The sequence below is a fragment of the Phocoena sinus genome, chromosome 14, assembly GCF_008692025.1.
Source record: "Phocoena sinus isolate mPhoSin1 chromosome 14, mPhoSin1.pri, whole genome shotgun sequence".
NCBI classification, from domain to species: domain Eukaryota; kingdom Metazoa; phylum Chordata; class Mammalia; order Artiodactyla; family Phocoenidae; genus Phocoena; species Phocoena sinus.
The window spans coordinates 88,949,200-88,961,451 of NC_045776.1; the positions used below are offsets into that span (position 1 = coordinate 88,949,200).

General features: G+C 60.1%; 1 protein-coding gene across 1 annotated transcript in view; it reads right to left on the bottom strand.

Moving 5' to 3' along the window:
* Positions 1-6,786: 6,786 nt before the first annotated feature.
* Positions 6,787-12,252, bottom strand: part of GALNT9 (polypeptide N-acetylgalactosaminyltransferase 9) — a 90,779-nt gene continuing 85,313 nt past the window's right edge. Inside the window, exons 9-11 of the mRNA XM_032602837.1 lie at positions 11,832-11,927; positions 7,891-8,058; positions 6,787-6,999 (exon numbers count right to left, since the gene is read on the bottom strand). Coding sequence (XP_032458728.1) covers positions 6,853-6,999; positions 7,891-8,058; positions 11,832-11,927 — 411 coding nt within the window. The 3' untranslated portion in view covers positions 6,787-6,852. The remainder of the gene's footprint in view (positions 7,000-7,890; positions 8,059-11,831; positions 11,928-12,252) is intronic.

The window sequence follows — 12,252 nt, forward strand, 5'->3', positions numbered from 1 at the left end:
CCTGGTCACCCAGCAGGTGAGAGCCATGGATCAGCTGGGGGCCACACGGTAAAGCCACTCTGATGGGGATTCTTTCATTTCCTTTGGGAGGGCTTTGGTGACTCCAGAACATAGCAGCTCTTTGGGCTTAAAATAACAGAGATCCACAGAGCAGCGGGGCTTCGCCCGAGGCCAGCACACAGCAGGGGCTAACGCAGGGCCTGCCAGCAGGCCACCAGCCGTGCTCGGGGCTGCAGGCTCCTAAAATCTCAGCCCACATCTCAAGCGAGCTCCAGGCTCTCGTCACGAGTAAAGTTCTTTGCGCACCTTTGTTGAGAGAGTCCTCATAATTCACCTTTCCGGGGAGGCCCTGGAGAGGCAGGGTTGGGACCCTCTCCCCGACTGTGGGGGTCCTGCCATGGGGCTGGGGGCTCCTGGCATCTTTGCTTCCCCGGCGTTCACTCCCCAAGGCTCCCCACTCCCAGCCAGTGTGCTCAGAACACCCTCGTTGAATAAGTGAGCGAGTGAATAAATGAATGAATGGCCCAGGCAAGAGGTATTTCCCTCCAGTCACCATTGAAAGGGGGTCTCAGGACAGGCTCCGGGGAGCAGCGGGCGTGTGGCTGGACCGACCACACGATTTGCCCAGCTCCTCGTTCAAATATGATTAGGGACCTCAGGTAAATATTAAATGCAGCTGGGGTCCTTCTGAGCAGGGAGGGGGGCACTGTGGGGATGCCAGGGGGCACCGTGCTGACCCTTAGTGTGTGTGCCTGGGGGTGAGGTCTATCCCCGAGAGAACGCCCGGGTGGCTGAGATCACAGCGATGGGCCCTCTGTGCCTGTGGTTGGACCAGGTAGGTGGTAGGTGCTGGGGGCCCCCTCATCCCCTTTCTTCTTCCAGGCCAGGCCCTCCCTCGGGGCTGCACAAGGGCTATTAGTAATGACTGTCTTTGGCTGTACTCGTGCCAGGAGCTCTGTGTGCGGTGCTTTTCTCCAAACGGTGATGGGCAGTGTTTTAGGAAGCTCTTCTATGGTCTGGCAGTCATTTCAGTCTCCTCTCACGCCATCTACGGGCACACAAGCTCTGGCGCTCCCCTGCGACGTCTTTCTTCATTGGCCTCAGTATCTAAGCTGCCCTGCTTTGGGCTGAAATATGTCCCCCCCAAAAACCATGAAGCCCTAATCCCCAGGACCTCAGGCTGTGACCTTATCTGGAGATGAAATCTTTACGGAGGTGATGAAGTTAAAATGAGACCCTTAAGGTGTGGGCCCTGATCCAACAGGACTGATGTCCTTATAAAAGGGGAAATTTGGACTCAGACACGCGCACAGGGAGGACATCACGTGCAGCAGAGGTAGAGATGGGGTGATGCTTCTACAAGCCGAGGAGTGTTGCCAGTGGACCGCCAGGACCTGGGGGAGGGGCAGGGACAGACCCCCTTGCATGGCCTCAGCAGGAGCCAGCCCTGCCGGCACCTTGATCTGGGACTTCCGGCTGCGGAGCTGGGAGACATATGTATCTGTTTCTGAAGGTGCTCACTTCGTGGCACCTTGTCTGGCGGCCCCAGCAAACGGGTTCTCCTTCCCCAGGGCCTCCTTGTCTCCGAGGCCTCTACACTGGAGCCCTTCCTGGCTTCTCCTCCCTGGTCACACTCACTCCTCGGTGATCTTACCTAGTCTGATGTCTTGAAGCAGCCCTGATCCCAGCCCGGACCTCTCCCCCAGGCTCAGACTCCATCGGTGCCCTCGGTGAGCTGTCCGAGGGGCACCGGCCCCCATGCACCTGTGCCCTTCCCCCACCTTCCCCTTCCCCACCCCCGTCTTGGTTGATGGCAACTCCGCCCATCCTGAGCCCAGATATCTGAATCGGAGGAGAGGCCGCTTCTTCTCTCTCACCCCCTCGTCCGGTCCTCACGGTCTCTGCCGCCACAGACAGTGACGCTGCCCTGCCCGACCTCCGATGACCCCACATCCCAGCTGGAGGCACTCCCCGAGGGTCTGCAAGGCCTACACGCTGCCCTGCTCTGACCACCTCCACTCCTCTGCCCTCGCCTGGCCCAGCCCAGGGCACTTGCTCTCTGGTTGCTGCTGCCCCAGGGCATTTGCACAGGCTGTCCTCGCTGGTCCTTGCTCAAGCGGCACCTTCCCCGTGGGGTTTCCCCTGATGCCTCTTTAGGGGTTGCACACCGGCCTCTCCCTCTTCCGTGGCGCTTTGCTTCTCTCCTCAGCGCTTCCCACCATCCGACACGCAGTTTGCCTGTTGCCCATCATTGTCTGGCCTGCCTGTGAAGCGTGGAGTTGAGAACAGGAGCTCGCCACCGTCCTCACCACACGGAGACATAAACGCAAATAATCTCGAATAGAGTAAATCAACAGGAAGTGGTGAGTTTTGAGTATTTATTACCTTTGCTTTTAGTATAATTGAATTGTAAGTGCATGCAGTTTATTTTTAGTAATAGCTCTGGTTCACAACTGGTGCACAGAATTCCTGAAAATTTCAAAACTGGCTCTTGCCAGCTGGAGTGGTCCAGCTTCAGGTGCTGCTGTGGGGGACACAGCAGGCCTGATTTCATCATGGGTGCCTCCTCAGCCCGGGCCCCTCGCCGAAGGGGGAGGGCGTTCCTGGGCCCTCTGCAGGGCAGGGGGACCCTCTGGCCCGGCTTCAACCCGTCCGAGTCAGGAGTCCGGTCCAGCTGAGACGAGCTGTGGCCGCCACCCCCGGGCCTGCGCTCAGACCCGCCTCCTGCTCTATGGCTCTCCCTGCAAAAGCAGAGCGTTCTGCGTTCCCACGTTTCTTGTCCTTCGGCTCCAGGTGGCGTCAGCCAGAGGATATGTTGGAAAATTGGAGGGTGGAGAGAAACCAGGGTGTTTCCCTCCCCATCTCTGGCTTTAGGGCTCTTTCTGGAAACGCTGTGTCTCGTCCATCCCTCCTTCTGGCTGTGGCTCCTGGCTCTATTTACACCACCCCCTCCAGGTCCCTTCAGCCGATGGAAGATGAGTCCCTGGGATGCCTCAGCCCTTCCGTAACTTGTGTGATCCATCCCTGGTATCAAATTCCCTTTGTCTGACAGATGGGATGCAGGCTGGTACAATAGGGGTGGCCTCAGCCATGGGCCAGTGGTTGGAAAACAAGACAAAGAAGAAACATTGTCCCTAAGGTAAAGGAAGTATGAACAGGAGGGCCAAATGGTTTAGGGGGCATTACAGAGGCGGGGGTCAATGAATGTGCATGTCACCATGAATTAGAAAGCTCTGTGAACTTGGCCCCAGACAGAGGCACTCCTGGGGTGCAGGCAGGGGTCTCGCCCAGCAGGGACGTCCCACCAGCCATGGCCAAGTGTCGACCACAAAACTGCAGGGACTGCTCCCAGGGGCACCACCAAGTGGCTGCCCCACACACAGCAGCATGGAAACCGTGGTCCACCTTCAACTCTCTTTCCAGCTGACGTTTGGGTGGGGACTCTTTGCATGGAGTTACCCCCAGGATTCTTGGGCGGTTTCTTCTAGAAAAGGCGATCCTCACGAGGGATACACCTGCTCATGAGGCAGGTAAGGACTGCAGGGAATAGACATAAGCGTGCTCCAGGGCCGTGTATTAGGATTGAAGGCCAGTCGGGTCCGATAGACGGCTGCCTCCCGCTAGGAGACCGTGGACGGCGCTGGGCCGCGATGGGCTGACTGACAGTCCCGCTGCCCGTGGACCCAGCTCAGCACCCCGTGCCTGGTCAGCACCTTTGTCCTCACGTGTCCTGGTGCCAGACAGGACCCTGACAGAACGTGCAGGGTTTCAAAACACGGGAACTCCACCACCTCCCAAGGGGCGTGAGAGGTTTGTCAAGACATTGAGAAGCAATTTTCCAAAGTGTCAGGATTTCATGGGATCCCTGTGTTGGCTGCAAACCAGCCGACTCTAATGGGAGTGTCAGTTTGCCTAATGAACTGTAGCGCAAGTGAGGTTTAGAAGTTCGAGCTGTGATTATTTCTCCTGTTTTAAGCGACAGCAATGCGTCTGCCTGCTAATGGCCACTGCGCATCATAATTTCACTTAAGAACCCTGTATTCCTACAGACCAGTCCTTGGCTAGAGACCGGCTTTTAAGGCTTCACTCATGGCCACTTTTATTGCCTCCATCATCGTCTTAAATTTGGGGGAAAATCTGGAATAGAGAGAGGGTTTGGGGGACTTGGGTTAGAGCTGGTAGAATTCTCTGCCGAGAATGGAGAAATTGGGACACTTCAGAGCTCTCCCAGCAGCAGGAAGCAAAGAATTGGAGGAATGGGGTCAGGATCCCCAAGGAAGGAGAAGCGGAAGGGGGTGCCCGGTGGACAGGGCACTGGGGGAGGGGCACATGCCACTGGGCTTGGGACAGAGGACAGTGAAGTGTAGGTTCATTACTTCACCCCAGGGCAAGGGGGCCGTGGATACATCACCAACATGCCCCCTCAGACTCCGAGGGAAGGCCAGAGCTCTCACTCTCCCCAGACACCCAGAGTTCGCTTCTGTAACTGAGCAGAACCCTGTGGGGCCTCCTTGGGACAGACCCCCTGCCCCTGCCATGTCCTCCGCCTGCCTCTTGTGTGCAGAAAAACGTTAGCCTCCTAGGCCTTCCCCAAGTTTCAAAGAATAAATTTAATCAGAGAAATGAGAAAATGCAAAAAGAAAGGAAAACAGTCAAGCAAGACTATAATAGTTTAGCCATTAAACAAAGTCAAGGACCTTTAGTTCCTCCTCAAGGGCTGTAGATACCATGCTGAGCCGTGTCCTTGAGCTGCTCTGCAGATACTGAGACCCCCGCCAGGTGGAGGAAGTTAGCTCTCTGCTGCCCACAAGCACGTAGCCCCCAGACCGGCTGGGACCAGAAAGTCGATGGTGTTGACTCCCGATTACCTCACCACCAACCAATCAGGAGAATGTCCACAAGGTGGTCATGCACCTGGAAACCTCCCTCCCTCACCCTGTCTTTCCCTTCCCCTGAAAGCCCTCAGGGAGTGCGGGTCTTTTGAGCACTAACTACCTGGACTCCTTGCTGGCTCCCTGCAGTGAACGCTGCCCTTCCCTTCACCACAAACTCGCGTCAGTAGATCAGCTTTACTGTGTGCAGGCGACCGGACCCAAGTTTGGTTCAGTAACACTTCTTCTGCTTCTTTCATATCTTCCAGGGAAATTTTCATCTCTTCTTTGGGGAAAATTCCCCCACGAGATATAAGATCCCTGGCACTACCAGAAGGGACTTTTCCTCTCCCAGAAAGAGGCACTATGGGATTAATGACTGAGAGGCAGGGAGCAAGAGGGGGCAGCCCAGGAGGTGTGGGGGATGGACTGGCTCCCCATCTTCTGGAAGGGTGGGCTGCCTGGCCACAGCACAGTGAGAGCAGGTAGGATCTTCAAGCCCCCCCAGCTTGAAGCCCTGATGTCTGGAAACCCTGCCAGACTGCTTTCTGGATTACTCTATACGAATGGGGAGAAACTTGGAAGTTACTGATGGTGCCCACAATTTCTGTCCCTGGGAGACCACCAAAGGGGCCAGGAGACCCTGTCCATGGGGTGGGGGGAGCTAGGTGAGTTGGCTTTCAGGAGCTTGGCATCCCATCTACTGTTCATTTCCATGGCTGGGTGAGCCAAGCCCTGGGGCCCCTCACCGTTGCACAGCTGAGGCCTTCCACCATCGGACAGGAGGCAGGAGGAAGCAGCTAGGATTGGGAAGAAGCTAGCTTGGCACTGGACCTGATGGGGGAAAGGGACAGGCAGAACTTTTTGTTCTGCAATTTTTTTTTTTTTTTTTTTGCGGTATGCGGGCTTCTCACTGTCGTGGCCTCTCCCGTTGTGGAGCACAGGCTCCGGACGCACAGGCTCAGCGGCCGTGGCTCCCGGGCCCAGCCGCTCCGCGGCACGTGGGATCTTCCTGGACCGGGGCACGAACCCGTGTCCCCTGTATCGGCAGGCGGACTCTCAACCACTGCGCCACCAGGGAAGCCCTGTCCTGCAATTTTAAGTGCAATCTTGAGAGGACCTCCTGGAGGCTCTGGGACAGCCCTGGTGGGGGGTGTGCTGCTTCTCAGCTCCAGCCCTGGAGTGTGAAAGCCACTGTGGACGGTACAGAAACCGAGGGGTGTGGCCGTGTGCCAATAAAACTTTATTTATAAAAATAGGCGAGGGGCCGCGGGTCATTGTTTGCTGACCCCTGCCTTAGAGCAACACAAGAGGTGCCTGGCCCCGGGTGAGCCGCTAGAACAGGGTTCCTCCCTGGACGGCCGACCAGCTCTGGCTCCTGTGGGCGAGACATCAGGTCTGTATGGTTTAATCACTCTTTGCCGGACCGAAGCAGTCACATCAGTCTCCTCGCACAAGCGCTGCTGGGGGTTGTCTTTGAGGCCACGGCAGCTGCTGTCCCCATCCCCCCTCACCAGCCAGGGAGAGCCTAGCTCCGCTCGGTTTAGATGGAGGTGGTCACCGGGGCAGCCCCGCCAAAGGGCGGAGAGGTCAGGAACTCGGAGTTCACAGGGGGCTCCTGCTGCCTGGGGGATGGACGGGAGCTTCAGCACATGCAAGGAGGTGGCCGCTGGCGGCTCGACAGGAATACCGTAGAAAAGGCACGTGATTCAGATCTGGAGCTGGCGGTCAGCTGACGCGCTTAGGCAGAGCCACCAGCTGCGGGGGGTCCGCGCTCCTGGAGGGGGAGAGGTCCCCATGTCCCCATGTCCCCAGGACCCGCCGGCAGCTGAGAATAGGTTCCCCCCCCCCCCCACCGAGGGGATGCGGGCACGGCCAGGGCCCTCTGGGTTCCAGTGGTGGGCTGAGCGGGAGGGGCCCCACGCCTGCCCCAGGTCCTCAGGGTCTGCGCTGGAGCGGGGGCGCAGGGTGAGCCTGGGGGTCAGTGCCGCCCTGGCTTGATCCAGTTTCTGATGGTCCACTTCTGCCCCGAGCACCTCTGCACCACCAGCCGGAGCCCGAAGTTGGCATCCTTGGACATCTCCACCTCCAGGCACCGGCCTGTGTCTCTGTTCATGATGGGACCGCCCTGCATGGGAGGGAGACCCAGTCAGCCCGGGGGTCCCATCGCGAGAGCTTCCAAGGAGTGGGGGTGATACCAAGGCCAAGCGGTCACTGCACGGCCACATGAGACTCGGGGTCCTGACTCTCCCAGTCCCTCTGTCCCCCAATCCCTCTGTCCTCTCGCCCCCGCCCCCGTCAGCCATCTCCCTTCTCCTGGAGTCCCAGGAGTGATCAAGACAGTGGACCCCAGGGCCCCTGAGACAGGCTTCTCCCCCAGAATTGCCCCCCTGACCCCTGGCATGTCTGATTTGCCCATCGGTCACCTCTGCAGGCCCTCTGGTCCCCCAGACATCAAGGGCCCTGGCCCAAACCCAAGGACCCCCAAGCTCATGTCCTGTACGTCCTCTATCCTTCTCCAGACAGGTCCCTCCCATGCACGCTGGCCTTCAGCGTCCTGGCTCCAAACGTGGCCTCCTGGGGACCCGCTGGTCTTGCTGGGTCCACTTGAGACAGTGACAGCTCATCCCTGCAGCCTCTCCTGTAACCAGGAGCCCCCAGACAGGACCATGCACACATCTGTCCCAGGGTCTCCTGCGTGGGAGGAGTTGGGTCGATTTCAACAAATCTCTGGGGAGTCCAGTCTGGCCCCGCTTGGCCAGCAGCTGGGGCGGGGCTTCCGGGGCAGTCAGACCCCATCCCTTCTGCCTAAAGCCCCTCCCCAGGAGGCCAGAAGAGGCAGCCACGGGGCTGTGAACAGCCCGGCCCTTCCCTGGCTGTGGCTGCTGGCAGGTCCCCTAACGTCCGTGAGGGGGTCACGTGGGAGCAGCTGGTCCAGCCCCCGAGCCCTGCAGCCCCCGCTGCCCTCGGCTTCCGCACAGGCTGGTCCGGCGGCCCGGGGTCCCAGCAGCCCGCTGACCTGGGTGAAGTCCCACAGCCGCTGCGCTGGCCGGGCCACGTCCTCACACTTCCTCAGGGCGGGCGTGCGGCCCCTGCCGTCATCCACCAGGCACTTGGAGTCGGGCAGGAAGGCGGTGGAGCCCAGGGGGCCCAGCTGCAGCAGGCCCTCGGCGCTGTACCGCACCAGCTGGGGAGAGGCGTAGCCGTCGGTGGGCCGGGGCTGGCCTCACAGGGGCCCGCCTGAGGCCCTGGAGGGAGTAGGTGGGGCATCGCAGGCGGGACCAGCCCGGTCAGGGGCCAGCCTTGCTGGGGAGGGGCCGGCCCGAGGAGCCCCCTCGGCCCCAGGGCGCCCAAGAGGCCATGGGCGGGGAGCCCACGAGGGATGCCTTCCTGTGGCCCCGCGGCCCCAGCCCCCTTTCTTCCACAAATTCCCCCAGCGGGATGCTCTCGGACTCCTTCCCCGGAGCTCTGCTCGGACCCCTCCCTCCATGGGGCCCAGAGCCTCGGCCTCAGACGAGGAGGACTCCACACGTGCCCCGGGCCGCCCGTCTGCCCTCGAACCGGAGGCCGCCCCAAGTTCATGGTTCTAGGTCATGTCATTTGCCAAACACCAGCTAAATAACGCCTGTGCACCCACGAGGAAACCAGTGCTCTAGATTCCTCCGCCCCCCGGCTGTGTGGCTTTGGGCGAGTCATGCCACCTCTCTGTGCCTCGGTTTCCTCATCTGTGAGCGGGAGATGACGACAGTGCCGGCCGGGCAGGGCCACCGTGGGGAACCCACAGGCGTGTGGAGTGCAGGCTGAGCACAGCAGGTGCCGGGATCGGTCAAGAGCTTCTCTCCTCTCCTTTCTCGCGTTTTCTCTCCCAGGAGAGTGGGTGCGCGCACACACACACCCTCTGCTGTGTTTTCCAGTACAATCTGATGGCGCAGCACCTCCCCTGCATGTTCGCACGGCCCTGCGACTCTGCCACCCCCGCTTAGCATGGGGCCCACGTTCTCTCCTGCGTCCTCCTGGGGGCGGCGTGTGAACATCCCGGAAGGGGTGCCACCAGACTCGGGGGCTGGGCGTAAATGCACGTGACACCTCCCACGTCTCCTGGGATGACCGTCCTCGGCATCACCGCTCCAGGGTGAGGAGGCCCGAGCAGCAGGGGGGAGGCCGTGTGGGGAGGGGCCGAGGCCCCGGAGCGGCAGCTCACGGTGGCTCAGACGTGGCCTCACCAGCCTGCCGGGTGGCCTGGGCAGTGCCGTGCAGAGTGGGTCCTGCTGCAGATCTGTGAGTAAAATAAAGACTGTGATCCTTGCGGGCCATTCTGCCTGGGGACAGGTGGTCACAGATATGCTCGTGTCCCTTCTCTGTAAACTTTCTGAAGCCACGGAGATTTGAATATGGGGTCGGCAGCCCCTGAAATGTCCAGCACAAGCTCCAAGCCAGAGCCCCTGCCACCTGTAGCTTCAGCCTCGGAGGTAAGGCCTGGCGGAGCTCGGAAGCGGGAGCCTCAGTGCCGGGGAGCCAGCACGGCCCGTGCTCAGGGAGGTCTGTCCCAGATGCCGAGCGGGGCAGCGAGCCGGGCTGGGAAGGGCTTCGGTGACCACAGGCGTCGCCGCTGGCTTGTGGGGAAGCTGTGTACTTTTAGAGATGCGTTCTGAAATGCTCTGAGGTGAAAGGACCTGACGCCTGCAACTTGCTTTAAAATGACTCAGAAAAAAATAAATGATGCAAATACGGCCCGATCTGAACACCACTGCATCAGAATCAGGGGTGGAGAACCGTGTCTGTGAAGGGCAGGGAAAAGCATGTGTGCTTCATGGTTACTGCTGCACGTGTTTTCCCTTCTTTTCCCTCCATAAACCTTTAAAAAGGTAAAAACTTTTCTTTGGCCGGCAGCTGCTCTTTGTTGACCCCATGACCGTGTGGTTGGTCATTTGAAGACTTTTCTACTTTTCTGGAAGCTTGAAAGTGGTCAGAATAAAACCTGACAGGTTAAAGAAAGGGCCTCCTAACAACCCCCAGGCTATGTCGAGTCCAGCCCAGGAGGGGTCCCACGCCCACACGGAGGTGGACGCGCCTGCCCCGTGTCCCTCTCACTCACAATGGTCAGGCCAGCGCAGCGGACAGAGGACAGAGGGCTGGGCCCCATCGTGAGGGGTCCATACACTGGTCTGTGTCTGCCCCCTGAAGACCGTTTACTAACCATCTGTACGTGTGCAGATTTTGGTCCGAGACTGGCTTTCTTTATGTTGTAGGCTGAACCGTTTCCCCCCAAAAGTCATGTTGAAGTCCTAACCCCCTGGCACCTGTGAATGGGACCTTATTTGGAAATAGGATCATTGCAGAAGCGCTCGAGGTAAGATGAGGTCACACTGGGTTAGGGCGGCCCTAATCCAACGTGACTGGTGTCCTGATGAGCAGAGAAGACAGAGACACAAGGAGAAGGCAGGGTGGGGACTCAGCCGCAGGCCCGCACAGGCCACGGATGACGGAGCAGAGCCTGGAGGGATGTGGCCACCAGACAAGAACTGTGGGGCCACCAGGGCCGGAAGGGTGGCCCTAGAGCCTCAGGAGGGAGCACAGCCCTGCCCATGCCGTGATTTCAGATTTCTGGTCTCCAGAGCCGAGAGAGTAAACACCTGTCATTTGAACCGGTTCCCAGTTGGCCCCAGGACACTAACACAGCCGGGGATCGGGGTTTGGGGATGTAGCTTGTCCCCGTGAACACTTCGGCAGCCTCCACTGAGACCAAACCGACTGAAGTCATTTGCAAAGGAGACACCACCACGGGCGTGTCCGGCCTGGTGGGCACACGGGTCCATCTGACCTCCCCGTGGGGCGCGGTCCCGTGGGCTGCCCTCCCCGTCCACCTGTGTCCACATCCACCCTGGTTCCAGCAGCGAGGCCGCTTCTGCCAGCCGCCCCAGGATCCACTCGCAGGTGGAGGGGGGCGCTCCCCCAGGCGTCACGCGGCGTCCTTGGAACACCCACACCTCACTCAGCCGCGCGATTCGCTGCCCCAGACACCTCCGAGGCTGGCCCCGCGCTCCACAGCAGGGCTCGCTGGGAAACGACCACCGTCCACCCAGCCACCTGGAGTCGAAGAGGAGCAGGGCTTGTCCGGCGATGCCCCACAGACGTGGCCTCTCACCTCAGGTCTGTGCCGGCCAGAGGATTCCCTCCTGCAGCTGAGGGCCCAGCAAACTGGATTTCTCCCGGGAGGCCGCGTTTGCACCTCGATGGGTGATTCTGCTTCGCTCTCTTAAGGCAAGGCCACGTGCCAGCAGGGGTCCTGTGCAGAGGCTGCAGGGGTGCCAGGGGGCACGGTCTTCTCCGTCGCCACAGGCTCGGCACCTCGCGCCCGCGATGGACCCCCACGCAGCTGTGCAGATGTGTCAGCACCCGTGGGTGTCCCAGAGCGGGAGCAGGTTCAGAGAGCTTCAAGGGGGCCGAGTGTCATTTCGGGGGTTAATTTAAATCCCACCCACTGAGAAGAAGCGTTGTCACTGCAAGCAGAAGGCGGGTCCGCTTGGGATTGGAAACATCAGGCTGTGCATCGGGCTCCAGCACACCAGCACCGCCACCTCTGGAAACACACCTGCCTGGGGTCTGGACACCCGAGGGGCTGTCTTTAAAGCCCTCCAGGTGATCAGAACTGGTGGCTAATGTGATACTTCCTGGGTTACGTCTACACTGTGGCTACCATTTACCCTCATTTTCCACTTCAGTCCACACGGCAGCCCTGAGAAATAGGTCCGTGATCATCCCCTCAATGGATAGGGAAACTGAGGCACAGGTGCCAGGTGATTCGCCCAAAGCAAAGCCGTTGCTCTTAATTTACCCAGGGCCTGAGCTCACAGCCTGCACGGCATCAGAATGCCCCGGCAGGCCTGCCTCTGCCCCCCGGGAGCCACCTCCACCTGTGTTCGGGGCTGTGTCCCTCAGGAACATCACCGCCACCCCTACCTGGGAGGACATCCCGTGGCAGGGGTACAGGATGGCACGGTCATCGTCTTCTGCCCCCTGGTCCAAGCAGTAGCCGCTGGCTTTGCTGTTTCTCACCTACGACCAGAAATCAAAGGAGAGGCCCCGTCACAAGGGTGCTAAAGGCAGAGGCAGGCTAGAGGGAGCTTTACCGACCAGTCCCCTGCCCAGGGCCTGTGGTCGCAGGAAGGGGTGGCCCTCCTGGGATAAGAGGAGGGACAGGGGGAGGGGGGAGGAAGGAAGGGAGAGGGGAGAGGAGGGGAAAGGGGGGAGGGGGGAGGAAGGAGGGGGTGGGGAGAGGAGGGGAAAGGGGGAGGGGGGAGAGGAGGGGAGAGGGGGAGGGGGGAGAGGAGGGGAGAGGGGGAGGGGGGAGAGGAGGGGAGAGGGGGAGGGGGGAGAGGAG